The sequence below is a fragment of the Sturnus vulgaris genome, chromosome 13 (assembly GCF_052056855.1).
Source record: "Sturnus vulgaris isolate bStuVul1 chromosome 13, bStuVul1.hap1, whole genome shotgun sequence".
Taxonomy (NCBI): Eukaryota; Metazoa; Chordata; class Aves; order Passeriformes; family Sturnidae; genus Sturnus; species Sturnus vulgaris.
This window is the reverse complement of record NC_142255.1, coordinates 17466740-17492868: the sequence shown is the minus strand read 5'-3', so window position 1 is coordinate 17492868 and position 26129 is coordinate 17466740. Positions and strand designations below refer to the sequence as shown.

The following is a 26129-nucleotide window of genomic DNA, read 5'->3' as shown; positions in this document are numbered from 1 at the left end:
CTTGGGAGATGCCAACCCAGCTGCCACCATTCACAGCAGCAGCACTGCAGAAACTCCATCCAAGTGGTGCAGTACATTAACACATCATCGTGTTTGTGCCTTGCCTGCAGTCAACATCTGATTGCAATTGTTGACCTGTTTGAACAATAAAACCTAGCTCTAAGCCTGAGGAAGCCAAAGGGCTTTGCATTAAGCTGGGGTATGGCAGTGGGTGGGAGGGGTGTAAGGAATGCTGTCATACATTTGGCTTGAAATGTTCCTGGTATGTGCCAATATCTCTCCTATAAATCCAGTAGGATTATATACTTACTTTGCCTATTTTGCATGTATCTGTTTGCTGTTTTTCTCTTTTTCCTAATCCCCATTTCTACCCAAGCCATTGCCCTTCCCTGTGAGCTCAGTTGGGTTTCTTTTATTTAAGACACCTTAGCCAAGGTCACTAAAGGCACGTGGGGTCAGATAGCTCTGGTGCTCTGGCACAAGAGGAAGGTAAAATCCCTCCTCCCCCTCTTGGAGGTCACTTCTGTCTCCACCAACTCCACCTGCTCCTTTCACTCTCCTGGTGTCCATGGCAGCCTCAGCTGTCTCTGACAGCAAGCTGACAGCACCCTGCTTGCTCTGGAAGGAATTTTCCTTCCAAAATGTGGAACTCTTTATCCCCACATCAGCCCCATGCTCAACGACTACCACTGCTGAGGACTGTGCTCTCTGGTAGAGTGAAAAACCAAATGTTCCTTTGTGCTTTCCCCCAACACCACATGGAGCATTTCCATGGGGAAAGGGATGTATTCTTCTTGCTGGATAGTGTCAGTGCCAACACCAGTGTGCTGTGGAATTCCAGGATGTGTGCCAGATGTGCTCCCATTCCAGGTACTCACACTTCCAATGGTCTAAGGAAGAATGGGATGGGATGCTGCTCTCCATGTGGCCTGGAATGGAGGAAAACACTCATTTTTCACCAGGAGAGCACTGGTAGCTCACCAGTCTGCAGGGCTGGCTCCACCACCCCATAAACCAGCAGCTGCTGAAGGATCACTGACAGCTTCCTGTAAGGTCACTGCACACTGCAGCATCACTGGAGCCTTTCTGGAGCCAGGACGTCAAAGTACTCAGACTGCTGAGAGATCAGTGAAAAAGGGGAATCCTCTAACAGAGTCAGATCAGTGCAGCCTGTCCAGCAAAACCAGACAAGCCATTCTTGGGTTGGACTTTATTCATTTTCTTAGAAAAGACATTTGAACATTTTTCAGCTTCCATTTCTTTCCCCAGCTCCATACTTTTCCCCTTGATTTTGTCTCTGATGACAAAAGGAACCAACCAGACTGCAGCTTTGTTTGGCACCAAACTTCCCTCCTGAGATGATCACACAAGAAATCTTTTATCACTCTGGGGGCTCTGAGCCAGAGCTGCTTGTGGTGGAAGTGGCTGGGACTGTAACCCTGGGCTGTGGTGGGATGAGTGTCAAGCTCGGGCTGTCAGCAAGGGGACCTGCAGCAGTTCCCTGCCAGGACACATCAGAACTCCTGAGTCTGCTTCCTCCAGTGCTGCTCTCATTAAGGAAAAGGTATGAAATCCACATCTAGATTGAATTTAAAAATTAGGTGTTGTTTAAAATATAAATCCTGTCCAGAATAATGGTCTGATTCCTTAGAAAATCACTATAAATTGAACCTCCCCTGCTCCCTACTGCTCAATAACAACCTTTGGTTTTCTCACAGAGCTGGTGCCACCTGTGCTATGCTGGCTTCAGCACTGTCAGCTCTGTTCCATGCCCAGGTTTGTGTTGGGGAAGAAGGGCCCTGCTGGAATACTGGAATTCTGCTCTCCTCAGGCATCATCACCCTGGAGCTGCTCTTGCTCATGGCTTCTTCCCCCATCACATCACTGGCCAGTAATGCCCTGAGGAGGGGACAGTGACACTGAGCCCAAGAAATACTGTCAGCCACATTTCCCAGAGGGTAAGGAAGATTCCATCTCTTTTATTTCTTCCTAATCATGTTTTGCTGAAGAAACATTTTTAAAGGGGAAAAAGGAAAACCACATTGTTGTGTAAGCAAGATGGAAAAGAGCTTTCTGTGGGTTCCCAGGTATTCATGTGCCATTCTCCCTGCAACAACAACTCTGCCTGTGGCTTCCTGAGTGTTCAGCACGGGTGGTTTTGCAGCAGCTGTGTGCACAGTACCTTCCATCACAAGCCCTGTTCCCTGGCTGTCCCCATGGCTCAGTTTATTTGTGTGCAAGGCAACTGAGAGGTTATCGAGGCTTCCCATCAGCTGTACAAACTCACAGCAGCACCAGCTCTGTGTGTGTCCCTTTCTGAGAGTTACAGTTTGGGGGCAATCAGCTCTTGGGCAGCTCCTAGCAGAGATCTGCTCTTTCTGGTGTGTCTCTCCACAAGCTGCTGCCTGTGCTTATAGCACAAGCTGTGGGGCATCTGTAGCCATATGTGTAAGAAAGAAAAAGCTTATTTACTTGTTTTCAGCCTCTCCATAGAATGGTTCTAAAAGCAGAAGTATCCTTCTCTATGGGAGAAAAGAAGATAAAATTGACAAAACCACTCTCATATCTGTTAATTTTTTTCTAGATGTTTTTCAGGGTATCACTAAGTCTTGCCAGGCACCTCCCTTTCCTCCCCTGCCTTCCCCAAATGCTTCCATTTTTGGCTAAAAAATCCCAAGTTTGGGATTTTTGGACCAACAATGTCAGCCAAAACCCAGGCTCTCTTCTCTAATTTTTCCACTTAATTTTTCAACTATCTTCTGGCAAAGCAGAAGCACTGTTTTGATGGAAAGTTTTTCAACCAGCTCTGCTCATTAATTTCTGCCAGGAGTCACAGAACAGTGTCTCATGCAGGAGAGGAGTGTCTGAAGGGCCCAGTGTGAGGCAGGAATGAGTAACACTCCTCTCCCAACTCTGTGCCCCAGCCAGCTCCCTGCTCCTAATGAGAGACATCTTTCTAGAGAGGTTTCCAGCCTAAATCTCTCTTGGCAAGTCAGCTCAGTAATTCAGGTACTTTGCCAGGTTAGAGGAAGATGTGGGTGGGCATAGAAGGATCCCCTCTGAGCAAGGGACTCCCGGACTCTGAGGAGCCACGTTTTCCATCTCTTATCTACTTGGACTAATTTTGGACTCCTCCAGGCAAGCACCAGTTGGCAGGGAAGGGTAGGGAGGTGGGGCTGGTCCAGCTCCCTTTCAAGGCAAGTTTCAGTGTGCTTTAGTGGTGATGTTCAGGTACACCAGCAGCTGAGCCAGGCACAGCCATGAGCTGTCTCCATGTAACCCATGGATCTGCAGGGACAAGATTCTAAAGTGGCTGGTGGGCTGAAATGACAGCAGTACATCCATGCTTTGTGTCTGTTACCCATCTGTCCATGAGGAAGGTATTTTTTACACTGAGCTCAAGGGAATGAGCTCCTCTCATTTTTGGGCTCCTGTGATGACAGGAACCTGGGAGGCAAAGAAAGATGTTCTTACAGAGTAGCCAAATTTTTCAGTGTTTGGCCTCAGCAGCCAAATGAGCATCTGCCCATTGGCTACATGGACAGTCTCCTCAGGGAAAAGCCATCCCTCAGCAGTCCCTGCTATTTGCAAAGTGCTCTGAGATCTTTCAGTGAAATACCTTCTAGATGTGCAAAAGTTTATAGCCCTTCTCTCACCATGGCTGATTTTAAAGGGTTAACTTAGGAACAGGAAATACAGTGACTAAAGGAAAGCCATTAATATTAAATTCTACCCTTTGCCAGATTGTCTTGTGTTATCTTTGCTCTTTCATGAAATATTTTCCAGTTTTCCTCGCAGGGCATTCCTTACAGGGGCAGCAGCTAAGGAGCTGTAACTTGGCACATCTCCACCTGCTTTTCTGTAGCAGTGCACATTTGTGCTCTGGGATTTGAAGAATTTCCTTTGCTTCTAGAATTGATATTCAAACAGTCAGCTGTACAGACATCAATCTGTCCAGTAGACATGCCACGTGACCTAAGGAATAATACAGGTGGTCAGCACCATGCTGGTGACTCCTGAATTTCTGGAGCAAGCAGAATCATTTTCCTATGTCAGGAAGATGGGAGGTCCTGTATGCACTTTAGAGTAATCTGCTGTGCTTGACTGATCACAAAACACCCACCAAGATTTCCCTAACAAAGTCTTTCCTTTCTGCCAAGGAAAGCAAAGATTTTCAGGAAATGGGAGATGTGACCTTGCCACCTCACAAACAGCTTGGGGGTCTCAAGATGCTCATTTCAGCAGAGGGATGCTCGTGCCAGAGCAGATGTAGAGCCCTGTGTGGTCAGTGCACAGCTCTTCCAGCATCCCTTCCTTCATCAACTGTGTTGTGGTAAAACTAGAAATGGGCAAACTTTGTCTTCTCCTGCCTGTTTGCTGTGTTGCTGTAATTTCTACCGTGTCCACGTGCTGCTGTGTGAGCAGGTGTGGAATGAGGGATGCTAAGACTGAGAGAGATGAGTGTTGATAGGTGCATAACCCAGCTCAAACCACTTCTCCCACTCATGATTTCATCACAGCCAAAAGCTGTGCTTGAGCTGCTGGGCACCCTGTGGGCACCTAAAACCTAAAGGGAATTTTTAAGAGAGAAAGAAATGGCTCCAGAGAGCCCCATAACTCTTAAGCAAGTTTTTCTCTAGGACAGTCACCATTTCTGTTAAAAATAAGTCTTTCATTTCCCATTGATGCTTCTCAGGCTGCAAGGAGAGCCATTCTGCTGCTCCTGGAGGCTCTAGCTGCAGACACAGCCTTGGAAGGGAAGCTTGCTCTCATGGCTACAGCAGAGGAATGGGAAGCACGAGATCTGGCATGAAGTCCTGCTCCCATTGAAGCCAGTGGGATGTTTGCCATTGGCTTCAGGGGAAGCCAAGATTTCAGTCTGCAGCCAGATTTGCTGGTGTGCTGTTCTATCCTGAGAGCAGGAGCAGAGAGGGTTCTTGGTTTCCTGATAAAGCTCTTGCTGCCTCGGCTCCTCTGCTGCCTTCTCACCTCACACTCACCTCTCCTTGCTTTCAAATCTTAGGCCTCTTTCAAATCCTTGATGAAGAGACTGGTGCATGGTTTGTGCCTGTGGTATCCCATGATTGGAGCTCTTGGACGTTATCACCAGCAAAACCATCCTCTCCACTGGGGACTGTGGACAGTGCAACACATACGGGATTTGCTGCAGGTAAATAACTCTGCCTTCTTCTCCAGGCAGCAAATTGGATCAGCTCTAGAATTAACTCTGAGTGGTTCAAGAGAGTCTGGAAGAGATTGTAAAGATGGTCCAAGATGGGCTTCCCTGCTTCACACCTTCACACCAACATGGACTGTTGGGAACCTTGATAGTCTAAGCAGCCTTTTTCCTCATTTCCCTCTTTCAGGCTTAGGTGGGAGCCAAATTGTGTTAGTGATGAGCTGTGGTGGCAGTATTCATAAGCCTGTTAGTGAACCTTTCCCAAATTACACTGTTCCTTTTGCCAGCCCAAAGGCTGCTGTAGTGACATAGGTGTTAATCAGTGCATTGTATAGAGCTCCACAGTGTTTGCACACCCAGCACCCACATCTGGGCACAGTTGGTGCCCTCCTCTCAAAAGCAGCCAAAGGAAGTGATCACAGAGTCGATCAAGATTCTACCAAGCAGCCCCAGTTTGGCCTGTATAGGTCCAAGCTGTTTTTATTTGAGTGGACACATGGTGGAATCTCTGTATGCCAAGGAAAAGAAACATTGCAAATAATTCTTGCTCTTCATTTTTATTTCTGCCCGATCAGGACGGTCCTTTCTGTTCATCGTGTGGGATTGGTCTCTGCTGCCCCTTTCAGGGAACATCTGTAAGCACACCACATCTGTAAAAAAAGGCAAGAAGGTTTATCTGCTGGACCAAGAAGTTGTCCTGAATTTCCTCACCTCTCCAGGTGCCTCATGTTTTACAGCTCCTGCTCTTGGCCAGCTACAGCTTGTGTTCTCTGGCCACCTGAGCCTGATCTCCTTCCTCTGACGCTTCCACAGAGAGCAGCTGCTGGGAGAGACTTTCTGGTGAGTTAAAACCACGGTGATGTATTTTATCTCTGCAAACAAGGAGTTGTAAATGTAGGTGTTTAAAGATGAGGTAATGATCATACAGAGATCCATAGCTAAGAGTTTTACTAGGATTTTCTCCAGAAAGTTGAATCAAAGCTACCTAGAAGTTGAGCTCTGGTGCAGGAGCGCACCCCGGTGTTACCCCTTTAGGCACAAAGATTTTTAGAGGCAAAAATACTCTTTGTTCTAATAATAAACGGGGAAGAACGGGGAGGAAAGCAAGGAAAAACCCGAACAATGCCATATTCTCTGCTGACTGCTTGCCATAGCTCTGCAGCACAATTTCCCATCTCTCTTCCACATCATTCTGAGATTGTTCCCCAAGAGGATTTTATCAGTAGATAAGTGGCTGCCTCTGAGCCAACTCTTTTCTTTTGATTCAGTGACTGGCACGATGTTTGTATGAACTCTAAACCATCAACTTGTTTCTCTCCGATTTTCTTTGCTGATATGATCCCCACCAGCTCTCACATTTCCTAGGGCAAGCACAATCAAGCACAATCAAACAAAACGAATCAGAATAAACAGAATTAGTGCTCATTCTTTCTTAACAACATGCCTGTAGGGGTTTTTGTCTCCCTTAGAAAATTCAATCCAGCTCCTTTCTCTCATGTTAATTCACTGTAGCTGCTTCCACAGGCTCTGGCTTACACTTAACAATGAGAGGAGAGGATTGTGCTTTGCTTTGAGCATTTGTGTGTTTTGCATTTTAAGGAATGGGGCAAGATGGGGGTTCCTTGATCCATTTCCCACTGATTATCTGTGGTATTCGCTCTGCTGCTTGTGATGTCCCTCTTGGGAACACAAAAGATGACACTTTGCACCTTTCACCTGCTGATGAGTCCCTTTAATTCTTCTAATGGTTCCTCTTCTCCTTTTTTTTTTTTTTGTTTCATATACAGGCTCTGATTTTAATGCTCCAAGCACAGGGTCCTGGGATGGCTTTCCCGGGATCCTGGCAGATTTAAAAGCCCAGCATCATGGCCAGTATTGGTCCCATGTACCCACATCCCACACTGAGGGTGTCCTTGTGGGTGTGACCCAGCTTCTCATGGAGGAAACCACGGTGAATCTCCTTTCTGGCACCCAGGCCTTGGACCTACAAACTCTTCCCTGTGTGGTTGGTGTCTTTGACCATTCCCTGGGACTGTTTCCTGAAGAGAAAGAGCAGCATTTGGCCCTTGGCTTTTAGGAGAGTTTCCTAACACCAACCTCAAAACAAATGGAAACACTTTTCTCCCCCTTCAGACGAGGACAAAGACTGAGGGTGAGGTTTTAAGGCTAATGAAGCTTTTGGTGTGTCTTTTTTTTATTTTCCTGTCATCTGAGGAGGTCTCTGGCACTATGATAAAAGCCCTCGCTGCCTACTGGGGCTCCTCTCCTTGTGGTGGAAGTGCTCCTGAGAGACACAAAGGTTTCCCCAGAAGCACAAACCCATTCCATGGCTCCAATTAGAGAACATTTTCTGTGCTTGTTGCTAACAATGTTCTTCCTTGCCTTTGGCTCAGCAGGAACCAGATTAGTGACTTCCCAGGGTCCTTGAAACCCAAGGGAATTAATTTGTCTTTAATTTTGTCCAAGCTGATACTTAGGGGAATGGCTGGGAACATTGTAAAGCAGCTTCTGGGAGTGAAGAGTCCCAGCAAAGCATTTCCCAGCCCCTGGTGGTGATGCTCAGCCTGAAGCCATCCCATGCATGGAGATTCAGCATTGATCAGTGAAAGGCATGGCCCTGCTCCTCTTCCTTTTCCTTACATCAGCTGGATTTGGCCAGCTGTGCTGTGGTGGTAATGGGTGATTGGAGTGTGTTTGTGTCACTTTGCTGCCGTTCACAGCTCTTTTCAGTATTTATTGACAGCCAGACACATCGTTCATTCCTTGGTGGATGCTCATCCCAGCTTCCCAGGATCTGGGATGTCCTGACATGCCGACATGTTGTGCAGCCTTGGGTGCAGCAATTCATTGCCCTGTAACTCAGGGAACCACTGTGCAATAGGAACCACAATAGCCCTGCTTGGCTGGGGATTTTGAAAGCACTTTGAGCTCCTTGGAAGGACCAGGGTAGGTGCAAACCTGTTCTGTTACTCTGAGGTTAAAGGTTACCTGAGATGATGGTTTGGAGTGAAAACATCAGCCAACAGAGCAGCTCATACATCCCTGGAGATGATCATTTCATGGCTTGGAATTTTCAGGGGCTGCTTTACTTCCCAGGTACTGGCAAGGCTGAGCCAGCTCTGGGCTGGGATCCTTCTGCAGGGCTGTGTGAATCCGTCAGGGCCATGCTTAGCCTTAGCTTTTGCTGTAACAGTTACAAGTGATAAAGTATCAGTTTTCTCAATTTGCCTCCCCACAAGTTGGTTTGAAGGGAATGAAGGCAGATCCTGCTATAGCTTAGTGCATTACAAGCCAACTCAAATGACTCCCCACTGTCTTTTCATCTCCATGAGACTTTTAATGCCCTAAGTCTTTGCATGTCCTGGCACACAGCCCAATTGAAGCATGAGCTCCAACAGAAGTTTTACATTTAAAGCTGTTCTTTTGGCTTCAGAAATTTGCAGATTGAGGCTGAGAGAAGCAATTCAGCTGTTTACTTGCAGATCTCCACCAGTCCTGCTGCGCTCTTGCCCTCGCCTCGGTCAGAGTTGTGTTAACAGCATTTTCCAATTAAAGTAGCAGCTTCAGTTACAGAAAATGCTTTTCCTATCTGGGAATTTATCTGATTTTACTCTTTTTAAATTACTCGTGGAGCACAGGGGTGTTTTGTTTCCCATCCCTTATTATAATTAATCCATCATCTTTTCTGGTGACAAGGTTGGCTTTTGCTGGATTTTTAAATTTCTTGCCATTTCCATCAGCTTGTGCCAATACCACTCAGACTCCACATTACTGATCATGAGGAGACTGATGTGACCAATCAGGCAAATATCAAGTGGACAAGCAATTCCTGAATTTCTGCTCACTCAGAGCAGGAACAATGCCACCTGTTCTGGAGATAGCTCTGCCAGAAAATCTTTGAGCCATACTGTATAAATTGTAGCCACTTCTCTGTCTGAAATAGTCCTACTCTGAAAACTTGGCTTTCAAAACCTTCACAGCCAAGATCAAGGCTTTTTCCTGTTACCTGAAAATTCCAAGTTTCCAAGAGAATAGATGGTAGCAGTTGAAACCTTCATCTTTCTTCACAGTGATGAGGTAAGAGCTTCTTTTTTTCACTTCACCTCACTGAAAGGGACATGCTGGGCCCCATCCTACCTGTGGTTCAACAACCTCAGCAAGGCTTGTCCTGTAGGAAGCAGTGAGATCTGACTCTGGGATTTTCACTCCAGCCAATTTTCCATTGTGGACAACACTGTGACTGTCTTCTGGCTGAACATGATTTTAACATGAGCATGGCAGTGCTTGGGCTGGGCCTGCAGGAACTGGGGCAGGACCAGATGCAGTGACAGAATCCCAGGATTCAGTGCTGACATCCTGTCCCAGGAGGCCACAAAGCCCCCTCTGTCCTATGCCATCCTTCTGCCACAGTCTGAGCAGCTGCTGCTTGTGCCCATCACAGTGGCCCTCAGACCTGGGAGTGCCTCAGTTCTTCAGGACCCTTGAAAAGATGCTCCAACCACAGAGTCCCAGACAAGGAAGCAAAGCCTTCTGCTGCCCCCACGCGTTTTTTGCTCATTATTGTTGCCACACACCAGTAAACACCTGGGAACCCTGTTGGGAAGCATAAAGATGAGCCACGCAGCTATGGAGGTCAAGGATCTTGCTTTGGAAGACTCTTCTGTTCTTTCTGTTCCTCTCTCAAGCTCAGGGTGTTCCTTATACTCAAAAAATTGCAAAATCAGATCGGACCTGGAGGCAGCAAAGCACAGAGGTGTTCTGGTCCGACCCAGGACATGTGTGAGCCCTGGGAGCCTGCAGGGATGCTGAGCAATATTGGATATGGCACAGAGCTTCCAGGAGTCTTGGCTCAGGCCACAAGGAGCACAGAGTGAGAGACAGCTCTTGGCAGGCCCAGCTCACATGGTAAGGTCATTGGAAAGACAAGTGATGCTTTCATCAACCTTCTTCTCCCCAGAATCAGCACCAGCTCGAGCAAGGGCTCACTCTGTGCTCCTGAAATATCCCGTGTTCCATGTAGTACCAAAGACTAAAGCTTCCTCACAAATACATTGAAACTGCTTTTTCCAACCAGTGTCCCAGCCCCCAGCTGCCATCCTTCCTGGCCCTGTCAAGTTCCAGTTTTGAACCACTGAACAGCACCCCTTGGAAGAGTCACTTTCTTTCTGGATCAGTGGCACCTCTCAAGCTGAAGGGAGAGCAGGCTGTAGTTGCTGGCTTTCTGCTGCTTCCCAGCACTTACAATTAGAGATCTTGTGGTTTTGTCCTGTGCTGGGGTAGCACATGCTAACTCTTCTGGAGAGCATCAATCCCAAAAGCTGCCTGAAGCCTGGGCTGACAGGTTGGTAGTAGCAGCCAAGCTCTCTCATGGAACCAGTTTGTGGCTGGGGGAGGTCCCAGAGCTGTGTTTCTGACCATCCCTAACATAGCTCCTTGGAATGGTAGGGCTGGCTCGTTGCCATCCTTTCACCAAGAACCTTTTTGGCATGGCACCATGAACAGATGGGCCATGGAACAATTCCTCAGCTCAGATTGTCCACAGACTGCCCTGGACACTGCCTAGAGCTCTCTGAGAACATCTGAAAGGAGCAGCACTCGCTGGCAGGGCTTACGTGCTCCAGCAATTGGGGATTGCAAACACATGCTTCAGCTATGCAAGAAATCTTTGACTTGTTCTGAATGCAGTTCTGCCTGGGTTTCTTCCCAGGAACATTCCTGTTCTTCACAATTTACCAGTTGCAGGAAGGGAGAAGGGGGAGGGGGGATTTTAGGAGTAAGGGAGAGGAAAGGGAACAAATCTCACAGTGCTTTCCCTCGCCAAATTTCTCCAGAAGGACAGGGTGTGGAACATGGACTCCAGAGCCTGGGACAGTCCCAAGAAAATATCAACTACAAAATTAAAACCACTTTTAATTAGTAATTTGTTTTTATAGAAAGAAGAAGTGTCTGTTTTTCTGAAGTAATTCAGTGCCTGCTATCACACATGCCAGGCAGCCCCTGCCAAACGGAGCTGTGTGATAGAAGGCAAGTCCAGAATGAGGGCTCTGAGCAGACACACGTTATCTCCTCCAGGAGACAGCAGAGCTGTTCAGATCTGCATTCTGCTTCCCCAGATAAAAGTCCCACTCCTGAGTCACAGCATACGTGAGAGAGTTGCAAATGTAGTCCCCGTAGGTGGGAGTAATTTGATGTCTGAGATGAATGATGAAGCTGAGCCTTTATTGTCACACCTGCTCTGTTACAGACAGGAGAGGAAGCGTGAGAGGGTGGAGGCAGGAGTTGTATTTCTGCCCTGGGAGAAGCCAGAGGTGCAGGATACCCAGCTCCTCACACCCTGACTCCAGGGTGACAAATCCCTCTTCTCATGGAGGGACAGAGGCCACAGTGTGTGTCACCTGGGGGTGGGCTGGGGTCACACTGCAGTGGGTGGGGGAAGGCTGTACCCAGGCTGGGCTCTGAGCAGGGATCCCCTGCAGGGAAGATGTGCAGCTGGCTCTCAGTGCTGCTGTCACATGAGCTCTGTGCTCCTTTCCAGGTGTCACCACCTCAACCATCAGCTCCTTCCTGCAGCCCGAGATCCTTCCAGGGCAGCACTTGTGCTCCATGGCCGAGTCTGGAACCTGCTGAGCTACACAAGCTCCAAAGGGAGAAAGCCTTAAAAGAGACAAGGTGTAACCTGATGCTACCAAACATGCACTCTGAGTAACCTCCATAGCTCAATTAACTCTATTAAGTGTATACCTATAATTAATTTAATTTAGTTGAGGTTTTCTCTCCTGTGTTGGGTGCCTACTGTATCAACCTCTTAAAATTATGGCTTTGTGATTAATTCAATCAAATGTACATGCAGTACCCACACAAGCTGAGTCACTCCAGGTACCAGGGAGAGGTTTATTTTGTTGTATTTGGCTCATGCTTCTGACTTAACACAGGAGTAACTCCACTAAAATTGGTTGTGCTGCATTAGTCCAAAGCCAGAGCAGAGTCCAGCTTTTATTCATTATTTGCAGGAGAGGCATCATAATTTCTATAATGCCATGTCCAGAGTATGGGTGGGGTTTACTCCAGCTGCCTTCCCAGTCTCCCACTAGGGAGCAATTAAATGAAGGTAAAAAGGAATACTCATCTTTTTGTGTGTAGAATTCAGAAATATCAGCAGATTCCCATTGCCTCACAGTGCTGTATAGGAGCCTTTCCCAAATATCTGCTAAATTAAACAGGATTGATTGGTTGATATTAAGGAGATGCTGGAGAAGTTTTTATTGAAGTAAGTTTTTTCCCAAGGGTGGAGAGCAGCCTGTCACTGAGTGATCCAAAATCCAAATGAGAGGTTTTATTGCATAGCTTAGAATGCAGCTGAAAGAGAAGCAAAGAATGACACAGAGAATGTGTGTCTGACGCTTCTCACACTTCTGAAGTGAGCCTGAAGAAAGAGGGACAAATCCCAAGTGATGAGGAAAACTGCAATTCTGGTTCTGAGCAAGAGCTCCCAGGAATTGCAGGGACACAAGAGAGGAGCCCAGTTCTAGATTATTTGGAGAGCCCCAGCCAAGAGCTTCATGGAAGTTTTGATTCTTTATCACAGGGATTAACTCTGGGAAGCAGCTGGCATGGATATGAATTCCAGCTGGTGCCCAGCACCACGGACACACTGCTCTTTGGATTGAGTGAAAATGAGCAGACTCTCAGCTCTCTGCATTGATCTAAGGGCAGGAGGATTCTTCCTGAAATTCAGGGCACGAATGACCCTTGTGTTGGTTGAGGGTAGACAATGACTGAACCATTGAGCTCTCAGACAGACTCTGCTTGTTTGGGGCTGTGCAGCTTTCACAATCTGTCTGCTAACTACAAAAATATTCCAATTATTTGGAATGATGACATCACCCATGCAATTGACCCAGATCCAGTATCAGTACTCCTACAAAACAGTTATTTCTTGTTAAGCACTATAAAGGACAAGTAATCCAGCCCAGACTGAGCCCTGTCAGCAAAACCTGGTTGATTCCCCCACATTTCCAGCATTTCCTCAGCAGTTTATTTTCCAGGTTTGAGCAGGTTACCCTGAGTAACCTGGATCTGTTTGCCAAAACCTGATTATTGCGAACCTCAGTAGTCACAGAGAGGATCTAAGTGGCTCAGGAAAGGCATTTTGGCACCTTTCATCTACTCCCCATGCTTGTAGAGCCCTCTCCAGCACGCTAAATCCATCATCTCTTGGGTCAGAAAGCTGCCTGAGCCCCAAAGTCATCTGGTCCAGGGATGGAGGGAAGGAAATCCTGTGACCTGCTGGGACATGGGGAGCTGGCTCAGCCACAGTCCTGCCTGGCCACTGTCCCACCACCCTTCCAGCCCTGCCAAAATCCCTCAGTCCCTCGAAGGTGTATGGGCAGGTAAAAGCTGTGAAGAACAGCTGTTGCTTAAAGAAGTTGTTGGTGCATGTGGAGCCTTCTTTCCTCTCAGTGTGTCACATTTATCAGCTGTATCACATTTATCAGGTGCATCACATTTATCAGGTGTATCTAATCCAGTGGTAGCCAGACTGGAGAGGAAATGCTCTCCCCTCTTGCCTCCAGCACTGGGGTTGCACAGGGGAAGGCAAAGGGATGGCCAAGAGCGCACTCAGCTTTAATTTAACTTAAAAGCAGGTTTATCCATCACCTTTAGGGCACAGAGCAGCCAGACCCCAGGCTGAGCCAAACCCCAAGCTGGATCTTCACCGTGGGCACCTGAAGGAGTGCCTGGTTAATTCTGACAGCTGGCAAGGAGGGCATTATTTCTCCTGTCCCTGTGTCTGTTCTGCACCCCAGAAAAGCTTCGAATGTAGAACTTGCTAACAGCGTGTCCTGAGCTTGTTTTTTTAAACATAAGCCATGAGTGAGGATGGGCCAAGGCAAACACGGCAGTATGGAGCACAGCTGGTCAGCTCTGCCAGCGGCTCCGAGGCACCGCACAGGGGAGAAACAGTGACAGAATGTAAGATTGACATATTGTGATATTGACATATTGTAATATCGACATGCTGTAATCTGTTTTTACATATTGACAAAGTAATAACTGAGATGTTACTGTAACACGGGGCTGTGTAGGTGTATGACGTGACCCCTTGTACCCGTGTGTGACGTGTCCCGGGGCAGTGACACCTCACCCATGGTTATACAGGTGTGTGACGTGTCCCGGGGCAGTGACGCCTCACCCGGGGCTGTTCAGGTGTGTGATCTGACCTCTGTTCAGGTGTGTTACCCGGTCGCCCCGGGCGCGGTGCCCGCCGAAGGACCGGGGGGCTGCGGGCCCTTTAAGCGAGGCCCCGGCCCGGCCCCGCCCGCTCATCCCCTCCCGCCTTTCCCGGGCTCCCATTGGTGGGGCGGGTCCGAGGTCCCGCCCCTCGGCTCCGCCAGCCAATGGGAGAAGAGCAGGGCGAGACCGTGTCCAGGTTGGTGCGGGGCCGATGGCGGCGGGTCCGTGAGGGGGGCGCCGGGAGAGGGGTGGGAACCGGGACGTCCTGAGGGGAGCGGGACATCCTGAGGAGAGCGGGGCCCCAGGGGGGAACGGGATCCCATGACGCGCTGAGGAGAGCGGGGCCCCAGTGGGGAGCGGGACACTCTGAGGGGATCGGGACCCTCCTCAAGTGCTGAGGGCGTTGGGGTACCTGGAGCGCTGAGGGCAGCGAGACCCTCGGAGGGGAGCGGGAACCACCGGGGGGATCGGAGCCCGCTGAGGAGCCGATGGGAGCGGGAGCTGAGGGGATCGGGGCACCCTGAGGGGAAAAGGACTCTCCCGAAATGCTGAGGGAATCGGGGGTCCCCTGAAGTGCTGACGGGGTCGAGTCCCCAGAGAAGTTTGGGGCAGAGTTCGCAGCCCCTGAGGACGGAGCTGTGTCGGGGGAGGCCGGGCTGTACCACAGCAGCTCCTGGTCCTGCTCCTTGAACTCCTCCGGCACAGCTGAGCCCGGCCCGCAGCTGTGGGTACCGTGCCCGGGGCCAAGGAAATGCCATTAAATCCTAGTGGTTTCACCTGAAGAATCCTTTAGGGTTAGATGGAGAACGTTAAGGTCAAGGTTCCATAACAGTGTGGGGTTTTCTAACCTATACCTGCCAACAAATTGTTTGTGGAACTGAGGACAGAATTAAAAAAAAAAAAAACCAAACCCGAACTTGCAGCTGTAGGCTGAGCAATAATTGAAGTGCTCAGGCAGGTTCTGGTCTTCATGCAGCAAAATGAAACCTTGTCATTCGGGTTGAAGTTAAGTGTAGCATGAGCTGTCCTTTAAAAAAAAAAAAAGAAGTGCATTTTAAAGAACTGAAAATGTGGATTCCTAAAGTGTAGAGATGTAAGGACCTATGAAAAGGTTAACTTTGCTCAGTTTTTTAATGTCTGTTGGTATGTTTTGACCATAATTAAAGACAGTTCACTCAAGTGACTGTGTTGCTTTTTTTATAAAATTATAGAATATAGCGTTTAAAATGTTGAGCAACGTAGTTATAGCGTGGTTTGTTCACAAGCAGACTAAAAAAAAAAAATTGGAAGAAATCACTGATCGCTGCAGTTTGAGTACGTAGCTTTTCTAATATTGCTGTTAGAATTCTGAATTTGCCCCTGGGTACAAGAACCTTTGTGTGTGTGAGTGTTGCACTGCCAGCTTTCTGTGCATTCTCTGAATCTTTCATGCTGAGAAATGAACATCGGTCTTGAGGGAACTAAAAGTGTCTGGGTTTTGTTCCAGGTGCTGCAGGTGTGAAAGATGAGGCTGAACGAGAGCCGGACAAGACCCTTCCAGGCTCCTGCCACTGTGCACACCTTCCCGGGCAGGCAGGTGTACGTGTTCCCCAATGGCCGCTCAGACTCGGACGAGTCCTCGGAGGAGGAGCTCAACGTGATGGAATTGCGGCCCCGGGGCAAGGAGCAGCAGCGGGGCAGCAGCCGGGACAGGCTGGGGGACGTGGTGCTTCTGGAGAGGGAGCTCACCCAGGACGACAGCCTCAACAAGCTGGCCCTGCAGTACGGCTGTAAGGTGAGGGCTGCCTCTGCCTGGGGTTCATCACCTCACAGGGCTTTCCAGAAGGTGGCCTCTGGGCTGGTGGTTTGGACACTGGAAAGTGTTGGCCCTGTGTATTGTATGAATGGTCATTGTCCGCATAAAACTGGAGAAAGGCAAAAAAAAAGCCCAGACAAACACAAAAAGGAGTTGTTTTGCCAACAGCCTGGGAAGATGTTGTCAGCTTCACACCCTGCCTGACCTGCTTTCCTGTTTAATTTCAGTGACTAAGTGCAGGTTGTACTAAGTTATTTCAGCCAGGGCAAACATTAGGGAGCTGAGTGTAGAAATGAGGGCCAGGCTCTGCTCTCAAGGAACATTGGAGGTTTTGAAGCAAATTGAACAGTACAAAGAAACACCACACTTATGGGTGAGATTTTTTGTTTATTTTTTGAAAGGTATCAGCTTACATTTTGCAAGGAAGGTCTGAGTCTAACGGGTGGATGTGGAGAGGTGCCGAAGTTCAGTCCCAAAGTCCAGGTGGTGTCTGTGTGTGGGTTTTGGTTGTTTGCTGTCATCCCAAAGCGTGCACAGTTCAGGTGCCTGTGGGCAGGAGGGAGGACGTGTGCACAGTGAGATTTCTGAGTTGGAGCAACTACACAACACATTTTCTTTGTTCCAAAAAAGAGCAAAACTGCTGGAGAGTTTAATTACCTGCTCTGAACATTAGAAGCCTGCTGTTATTTAGCAGTTTGAGCTGTATTTTTAGATCCCCCTTTATCTCAAGCTGAACTGTGATTTCAGACTTCCATGATGCAAACAATTGGCCAGTGACTGCAGCAGAGATAATGATACAGCTCTGGCTGCAGTGCTGCTATGCCATTGCAGTCTGTCTTGCTTAACCACACTGCAGCTGAGGCAAGAGGCCTTGGAGGGATTACAGCAATTCTTCCCCTCCCATGCCCTTAGAAACAAAAACAAAACAAAAAAGGCACCCTTGTAGTTTCTGCTGAGGAGCCTGATGCGTGTGGAGAACAAGTCTGGTAGGACTTGAATAGGCCTTGATTGGCCCCTGAGAAGGCAGAGCTGAGCTTTGGTTGGGTTTGGAGCTGTGTGCTGCTCTCAGCAGCACCTGGGCAGACTCACAGCAGTTGGGTGAACTCAGAGGAGAGAGATTCTGAACAGTTCTTTGGTTTATGGTGTGCAGAGTCCTGCTGTGCCTCTGCACTGTCATTCAGAGGGCCCAGTTCTGCCCCTGCCGTGGCTGCTCCTCTGCTGCCGCACTCTTGGAGCCTTTCAGCCCCTCTGGAGGCTGCTGAGCCTGCCCAGGGGAAAAGCAAGCTGATGGAAGGGACCACGTAGTCACTGTTCTCCTCCCACAGGGATAAAAACTGTCCTGCTGCTCCCTCCCTTCCAGAAAGGGCACTTTTGACTTGTTCTAGTTAAACTGAGCAGGTACAGAAATCCTTATTGTAGGCGATTTGTCTCTTTGTCTCTTCAAAGACTGGCATGACAGTTTTCATGTGTTTTGTTTTATTTGCACAATTAAACAGCTCCTGAAAGGTCACCAGGATAACAGTGAGAACTGCAGCCTCAGATATATAGGCAAAAGTGTGTAAAAATCCAGGATGAACCTCTCCTTGAAATCAATGAGAACTTGACATGGGTTTCAGAATCTGCATGGGGAGGGAATATTAAGACAGTGCAACAAACAGTTCTGTGTGTGTGCCACAGATAACTTGGCAGAGATGCAAAGCACTTCAAAATTCTCATTTTTACTCTTGACCATTTATAGTCCTGCTTGCTTTTGGCATTGTTCTTAGCTGGGACTAGAGGAGTTCACTGCAGCCAAAAAAATGAGTACAGAAAATAAGCCTAAATGCTTGTGCAGCCCAATCTCTCTCATGCTTCCCATCAGCTTTGTTTGTTGTTTCTGTGTGAATGCTGCTCCACTTTCTGTTTCTAGAGTCTTAGCACCACACTGCAGTATTTGATTGCAGACACCACGGGGGATATTTACTGTCCCAGTAATTTGTTTTCATTGGAACAAATCCAGAAATTGAAGCAGCACCTCAGTTAGGAGGCTCTGGATGAGATTGTTATTTCATAACTAAGAAATTTTGCAGGGTTTAAGTCCAGAGTTTACACTGGGGCTGGCTGTGAGGAACATGAAGCAGCGACTGAGGATTCCTTTTGCCTCAGGGTCCCCAGATCAGGTCCTGGATTAAATGTGCCATTTTCAGAGTTCCCAAGCTTTGCAGAGTAAACATGAGATTCAGGCCTCTGTCTCATCTCTACCTCTGAGCAGACTGCTTAGGAAGTAAAGTGTTTTTTGGTTTTTTTTTTTTTTTTGGCTCCCCAGTTTCCTTGGCAGCCTCAAGCGTGTGAGTGTGCAGTGAATGCAGGTCATGCTGTAATTTCTGAAGAGCAAAGCACAGTGCCTGTACTGTGTCTCTTTGCTGTGATGTATGAGAGGTGGTTTACCTGTTTGTGTTGCCTTTCTCTTTGGTTTGGCTCTCACTGTTTTGTTTTGTGCCTTCCAGCCTTTTCCTGAAGGTTCTTTCACATCTCCTCGGCTGCAGCGGAGAGCTGCTGGCACACACTGACATCCTGTTCCTTTTCTTTGACAGAGGGTTTAGTGCAACTGAGAAGTTGCTGTGCTTACTGAGTGGCTGTGAGTGGCCACTGGATTGAGCATCTTCTCTTATTTAATGTTGAATAAGGGAATGCTGCCTTGCCTTTGTCTTTGCATTGGTACTGCCCGTCCCTGTGTCTCATGCTGCACATGTGGCTGCTTCTTCCTTGCTCTTCCTGCTGCTGGGTGGGGATACAGCTCACAGACAGGAACCACCAGAGGTGGAGACAGGGGCACAGAGGTGATTGTCCAGCAGGAACACTGAGCAGCTCAGGAGGAGTGAGCTGGATGAGCTGCTGTCCTGCAGAAGAGACGTGCTGCTTGAGCAGATTATGTTCGTGCCTGTGCGGGAGATGCTCGTCTGCTCTCCAGGCTGTGCCCTTGCTTTCAAAACTGGTGTGCTCCCAAAATGGAGCTGATCACTCTGAAGGAATTTCCTGAGCAGGAGATGCTCACACTGATGTTGTCGTATCACCTTAAGCACTCATGTGTAAGGTATGAAAGCAGTTTTTAAAGGATCTGTTAAAAAGATTCTTCTTAACTAAGTGAGAGAAAGGCAAAGACAGCAAGGGGAAGGAAAAGCAGTAGGAAGCAAATTGCAGCAGGTACAGGAGCACGAGAGGAGGTTGTAAGACTGGTTAAACAGGGGACTGCCTCTATCCTGCAGACCTGGAGCACCCCTGGAACTGCTGGGGAATCTCTGCAGAACACCAAACCGCTTGCATCCAGGGCCTGCTTTTATTCCCTGACGGCTCCTTGCACACTGATTTTGTAGCTGCTTCCTGCCTCACTTCTGGGTAGTCCTGCCCTCACTGTTTGTGTCCTTTCTGGATCCCGTAGGTTGCAGATATCAAACGCGTCAACAATTTCATCCGGGAGCAGGACCTGTACGCGCTGAAGTCCATCAAGATCCCGGTGCGGCCGCACGGGCTGCTCACCGAGAGCGCCGGGGCCCTGCGGCCGCCGCCGGCGGGGCCCGCCCAGCCCGGCCTGACCCGCGTGGAGCCGCCGGATCCCGAGCCCGAGCCCGGCGCGGGCGGCTCCGCTGGCGGCCGGCGCCTCAGCGAGTACTTCAGGGGCATCGACCAGAGCATCCAGGACGCCGTGCAGGTGGAGGTGCAGCTGAACGCGGAGTACGGGGGGGAGGCGCTGGAGAGGCCCGTGCCCGAGGCAGGGAGGCGGGACAGTGGTAACGGTGCGGACTGCGGAATCCAGTGGTGGAACGCCGTGTTCATTATGCTCCTGATAGGAATTGTCCTACCGGTGTTTTATATCATTTATTTTAAAACACAAGGCCTGGTGGCCCACGCCTTTAACATAACAACCCCAAATGTTTCAACAGCTGCATTGGAAAGGAAATTAACGCAAGGCTCAGACGTAGGAAAAAAATCCTAAGGGGAAGTGGCAGCCCGCTCCAGCCTGTCCAGCAGCGATGCCCCTATGCTTGTGACTGACTCAAGTGCATCCAAGGGGATATAACAATACAGATTATTTTTATTTTTATAAGTAGCTGATGATGTAATCCTGAATTTGACTGAAAATTAGGTGATGTGATTTTGACAGAAAAATAAGGATGCTTTGTTACTTACAGAGATCATCACCCAGGTGGCTTCAGAGTTGAGAACTCCGTTGAGGGAAAGTATTTTGTAGCAATTTACTCATTGTGGTTGCTTCAGGTATTTCTTAATGCCATGTCTAGAAGCAAGTTCTTTGCTGCTGAGCTAGAGAGTGCAGTATTGTGGTTAGAGTGTTGGGGGTTGTGTGCATTTTAAGGGAACACCTTTTCCTGGGTGTAGAAGTAGGGGACGCTTTTTCTCAGAAGTGTCATTTTGTCTCTTGCAGGCCATGGTGATTTTGGCCTGCTTGACCCTAACGATGCCTTCTGGGGCTCTAAGCTGGGTGTGCCAGGGCACGAGGATGCTGCCAGCACCCCACAGTCACCCCCCCGAGAAAACCTTTGAGCTGTGTTCATTAGGATGCATCAGGCCCACCCCTGGGAAGGGTGAGCCCAGACCTCTTCCCCTCAGTGAAATCCTTTAGATACGGCTCCTGAGAGCAGAGATCTCAGTGCAGGATCTGTGCTGTCCCAAGGTACTGCTCAGCCCTGCATGGCCCCAGGTGGGCAGGGGCTGTTGGGAGGGGACAGGAGAGCACAAGAGAGGAGTCACAGGCACTTCTCAAGGTCTCGTTTGCTCGCAAGACATCTAGTCAGTATTATTTGCTAAAAATCTCGTAATAGTCTATAGTGGTGCTTCTCAGACACCCGGGCTCAGTCATGGAATCACTTCCTTGTGTGCAGTCTGAGTGAGGGTGAAGTGCTGAGCTGGGTGCAAGTAGCAAGGTCCAGGACAGAAATCCAAGAAGAAAGAAGGGTGAAGCCAGAGGACTGTGAAGCTGCTGATTGTGACGGGTTTCTGTGAACTGATCAAGTGCATTGAAAAGCTCCACAGGGGAGTGGAAGAGTCAGTCCAGCCCCAGGGCTCTGCTCTTCAGGGCCACTCAGGAAACACTAACTGCTGCAAGGGAGCAGCAAGGGAAGTCTTGGGAGCTTTGCTAAAGAGAAGAATTTGCCTCAGAAACTTGATTCAGCAAATTCCAGGCCTGTGGGCAGAGGTAAAGGCTTTCCTGGAACCAAACACTAAGGTATTTTGTGTGGGCAGGTGCCGTTGGTGCTGAGGGTGAGGGCAGAGCTGGTGGAGGAAGCCACTGTTTGTCCTGCCCACCTCGGCCCAGTCCCATTTGCAGATTCCCAGCTGCCAGCAGGACCACAGGGCTTGTCCAGTTTCCCCTGGCAGCCAGAGGCTGGCTGGGCAGAGCAGAGGCTGGAGAGGAGCTGTGCTACAGACACCTGTTGTACAGGTGTGGCCTCAGCCTGGCCTCAAGGACTGCTCTGCCTGGCCAGGGAGGACTGAAGCTTCTCCAGCAAGGTGAGGACCCCACACCACACAAGCACAAGCCTGTGCTGTTAAAATGAGAACCTCTGTTCCCTTCAGCTCTCCAAAGTGGGAACCTAATTTTGTAAACAAGCACTCCAAATATCTTATACTGGAACAAAAACTTGTATTTTTCTTCTGTGAAGAGCTGTATCTCTTTGTTCTGGGGAGGGGGCGGGAAGGGGTTCTTATATTTTTAAATAAAGTCACATGAAATAAAAGCACAGGGGGCACAGCTTGTGCTTTATTTGCTACCACACAGCTGAGCACCTGCCTTAGAAAGAGGGGCCCCTTGCAGCCCCAGCCCCTGCAGTGAGCAGAAGTGGGAGCAGCAGGAGGAACGGGGGCTGCAGAGGCAGGACTGGCCTTGGGCTCTCCTCTCTGAATGGACCCTGCTTCATCTGCCAGTTCTGTAGAAAGGTTCTTAGCAGACATCAGTGTTCCTGTTGATGAAAATGCTCGTGGCTGCGGTTAAAAACCAACACCTCGCACCTGGACTGACACCTGGAGGGGGCAAGGACGCGCCAGAAGGGCTCTGCAAACACGAGAGAGGCCGGAGTACACAGTAAAAGCCAGTATCTTTACTTTAGTGAATGCAGGATACAAATATTTTACAACAACCTCTAGCATTTTCTTAACCATTTGATAAAAAGTTCACTAGAATATTTATTGTATATTGAAGAAAAAACAACACATTCAGGGAAAAAAATTGAGATTAACTTATTTTTTTTTCTTAAAAGATTCGTCTCAAGGATGGCAACAAAGTCCAGCTTGTGCCGCCAAACGGCTTATCAGCATTAAACCGTGAACAGCTTCTTGTGAACTGTTGACTACAAACATTTACCAAATACATAAATCTCTTTTAAAAAAGCCATTTTAAATATAGCAAAGCAGTGTTCTCTTGCACAGCAAAGTGAAGAAAGGTTCTACTAAGATTTAAATGTTTACATTGGTTAAGTCTTTCTTTCACATTCGGATTTAACTTCTGCCCAGGATCAATTGTTAGGAGTTGTTTTGTTCCTTATTTACTATGTATTTCTTGTGCGCACAGTAACTCGCAAGTTTCTGATGCATTAGTGTCCTTGGAGGGAAGGCAAGGCTAAAGCAGTTCTCTCTGACGAGTCCCTGACAACGTGGCGTTCTCAAAACTATCGTGAGAGCTCGAGGATGGAGGTGATTTGTCACAACAGAGATAAAAATCTTAAATCATTCAGACCTGACTGGGTTCAGCCCAGGATTGGATCCACTTGCACTTCAGTCAGCAGAAATAATTTTAAAAAGTTTTTTTTTTAAACCTGTTGAAATATCTGTGCTATGTCATCTTTTTTTTTTATAAAACATTTTTACAATTTCTAAAAAAGTATGTTTCAAAGTGAGTTACTTGTTATTAAAAACCAGGATTCCCATGTCCTCGGTGGCAGGAGGTGCTCCCCCAGACCGGAGGGCTGTGGAAGGACGTTTCTGCAGGGGCTGGGGCAGCACAGGGCTGCTTCCCAGCCCAGCTCTTTAGAACTGATTCTTTTTATTATTTTTTTTTTAATTCATTGGTGCAATTTCAATACAAACTCTAACCCTTGTGTAGCTTTGTCTTTAAGAAAACAGTAGTTAAGTACTGTTTAAAAACCTGCATAGAAATAAAGACTATTGAGATACAGTCAGCAAAGCCATCTGATAAGGCACACAAGAAAATAGACAGTAAATGTGAATGCAGAACTCCCATTCGGATGTACAGCAAAGTTCATACAGGTGCATAAATCATGGAACTCACATCACTGGTCAGAGCAGCAAAAGGTTCCAGGGAGCAGCAAGTGAATTGGGTCACTGGGGGCCATGGGAACCTGTCCCTTCTGCCTCCATGCTCCTGCCAGCCAGGATGGACCCACGGAAATGGGAAGCAGTTCCAAGGGCAGGGCTGGAGGGCACTGGAGCCCCTGCAGGTTTTGACCTTGCCAGGACAACGAGACAGGGCTGGAGGGCACAGGTACCTCAGGGACACTGCCCTTCTCACCCCTCCCTTACAGCAACGAGGGGTTTTCTTAACTGCAAAAAACAACAAAAAAAAAAAAAGTCCAAGCAAAAACTGTAATAAATATCAGGGCTAACTCTGAAGAGTTTGGGCAATCCCACCAGAACCAGCAGTGCCAGCCTGGAGGTGACCGGGAGCACCGGCGGGATCACGGCCCCGCATCCAAACCAAGCCTGCCCTGCTCCCAGCCCAGTCTCGCGGCACAAGGGGCTCTGCATTCCTCCCGCTCTTTCTTGGAAGCAGCAAATTTTTCCCAAACCACTTGCCAACTCACAAAACCTTTTGTGCTCATCTGATATGTGTCATTTCCCTATCATGAGAAATTAGGTCAAGTTTTTCCACTGGTTTTTTTTTTCCTCCTCGGAAGAGGCAGCTTTAAAATGATGCCTTAAAATGTGTTGTAACAGATTTTTTATATTTATGCAGGATGAACTTAACACCGGATTTTTTTTTGCCACTTTGCTATTTATATACATATATATAAAATGTATAATGAAGCTTAACCATACAGCACAGAGATTACAATTGAACGGCACACATTCACCACCAGTGAGGGGGCCAACCCCTTTATACACCCTCTGAAAAATCTGGATAATAATATTAATAATAATTAAAATCCAAAGAAAGTACAGTATATTTAACAAAATAGTAAATATTAAACAGTGAATACTCTACTTAATAAGGACCTCGCCTTGTTTCAAGTTGGCGTCAATCCACAAAAATATACTTTTTAATCTGGTGACCGTACAATACATAGGTACTTACACCAAAGGTGATAATATATTTAGGATGCTATATACACAAAGAGTTTGGCTCAAATTTAAATTTACATATAAGTGTTCATGGCTTATTTTTCCCCCAAGGTTCCGCCTGCAAGTTTTTCCTTTTCATCTTTGAAAGCAAAAACTAGAAAGTCAAAATAAGATAAAACTATACTTCTACAAAAAAGCTACAACATACAGCTTTGGCTTATATAAATAATTCATAGCAGAATGTGTTCAAAAGTACTGTATATAACTTTATATATAGTCTTCAATTCATTAGGGTATTGTTTTCTTTAATATAAAATATACATGAGCTAAAATCAGTTTCTATATTTTTCAAAGGTATGAACGTAAAAACAAATTTGTCAAACATATTCCAATTATAACTTAATATATTAATTTTATTTTGTTAATGTTCTATTTTCTAGGCTAATATTTTCTGAATATTTCATGCGAGTTCTCTATGTCTCTCTTTCACTCATTAAAAAAATCACTTCTTTGACCCAATACGCTATTTTTTTTTTTTGCACGTGCAAAACAGGGTTTTTGTGGTTTTTTTTTTTTAATTTCTTATAGCATCAGCCCTTCTCCATGCACCCTCTGCAATAGAGACCCATGCCAGGTTGGGTAATAGAAAGGTCAGTTTATGTACAGTATTGCTTTCTTCTTCCTGCTTTTCTACTGCTCTGCTGCTACAAAGCAATTATTTCTTAACTACGAGTAACCATAGAGCTGACTACACACAGGGACGGTACTAGAGGCGAGCCCTCGCTCGGGTGGGTGTGGAGGAGGAGGAGACACTGCGGGGACACCGCTGTGCGCGGGCCGGGCCGGGGTTACACACGAGTCCAGGTAAGTGCCAGACTAGAGATCAAACCTACGGGATTGTTCTGTTACTTTTACCAAGGGACATCTGCAGCTATACAAGAGTTTGTCGTAAGTGCCTGATGATTGGTGTATGCTACACACACTAGCACATATATATGCATGTGAAGATATATATATGCACGTATGTATATACATATAAATATACTTATTCATGTCCTTATTTATAAATTTCGATATGTCAGGACAGTTCATTTTGAGAACACAAAACGGGAGGGGCGACACGGCGGGTTTATGTCACCCACGTGTCCATCCTCATTCGTTTTACCGAGGGGCTCTCCCGATCCTCTGCGTTGGGCGGCCGGCCCAGCACGACGGGCGAGTGGAAGTCGCTGCGCGGGTCCTCGCGGTCGCTGCCGTCGTAGGAGCTGCTGGAGCTGCTCAGGCTGTCGACCGGGGAGCGCCCCAGCTCCTGGCGCGACGGCGGCGGCGGCGGCTGCGGCTGCTGCGGCGGGAACCCGGACGGGGTGACGCGGTCCCGGGGAGGGGAGATGGGTTCCGATTTGATGTTGATGTTTTGGTTGGTGTTAATGGAGAGATTTGAACCCTGAGATAGCTGGCTGCCAGTGCTGGGGAGAGAAAACCGAAAGGTGCAAATAAGAAAATGCAGAAAGTGAAAATCAAGTGACAATTCACGTGTCTGTAACAGTGAGGCCTTGGGGCTCAGCACAGGAATAAATGCACCTCACCGGGAAGAGCAAAGGTGAAAAAAGCATTAATTAAAGGTCTGAGATG

General features: G+C 47.8%; 2 protein-coding genes and 1 long non-coding RNA gene across 12 annotated transcripts in view; 2 read left to right on the top strand and 1 right to left on the bottom strand.

Moving 5' to 3' along the window:
• Nucleotides 1-1759: 1759 nt before the first annotated feature.
• Nucleotides 1760-9424, top strand: LOC106852143 (uncharacterized). 2 transcript variants are annotated; one of them, XR_001402973.2, is made up of 4 exons: nt 1760-1958; nt 5024-5170; nt 5755-6019; nt 6967-9424. It is a non-coding gene; the product is annotated as an uncharacterized LOC106852143 (long non-coding RNA). The 2 variants fall into 2 exon arrangements; XR_015806415.1 differs by lacking the exon at nt 1760-1958 and having other exon boundaries at nt 4739-5170.
• A 5135-nt stretch (nt 9425-14559) lies between these two features.
• Nucleotides 14560-23825, top strand: LYSMD4 (LysM domain containing 4). 2 transcript variants are annotated; one of them, XM_088172658.1, is made up of 3 exons: nt 14560-14609; nt 15900-16187; nt 19627-23825. In XM_088172658.1, exons 2-3 carry the CDS (start codon nt 15918-15920, stop codon nt 20179-20181), a joined length of 825 nt encoding a protein of 274 aa, XP_088028784.1. In that variant the 5' UTR covers nt 14560-14609; nt 15900-15917; the 3' UTR covers nt 20182-23825. The 2 variants fall into 2 exon arrangements, with proteins under 2 accessions (XP_088028784.1, XP_014730057.2); XM_014874571.2 differs by having other exon boundaries at nt 14602-14634.
• The window catches only part of MEF2A (myocyte enhancer factor 2A), an 81929-nt gene continuing 78078 nt past the window's right edge, over nt 22279-26129 (bottom strand). For all 8 annotated transcript variants that reach the window (XM_088172657.1, XM_088172654.1, XM_088172652.1 and 5 more), the window contains one exon: nt 22279-25963. In XM_088172657.1, coding sequence (XP_088028783.1) covers nt 25627-25963 — 337 coding nt within the window. In that variant the 3' untranslated portion in view covers nt 22279-25626. The remainder of the gene's footprint in view (nt 25964-26129) is intronic.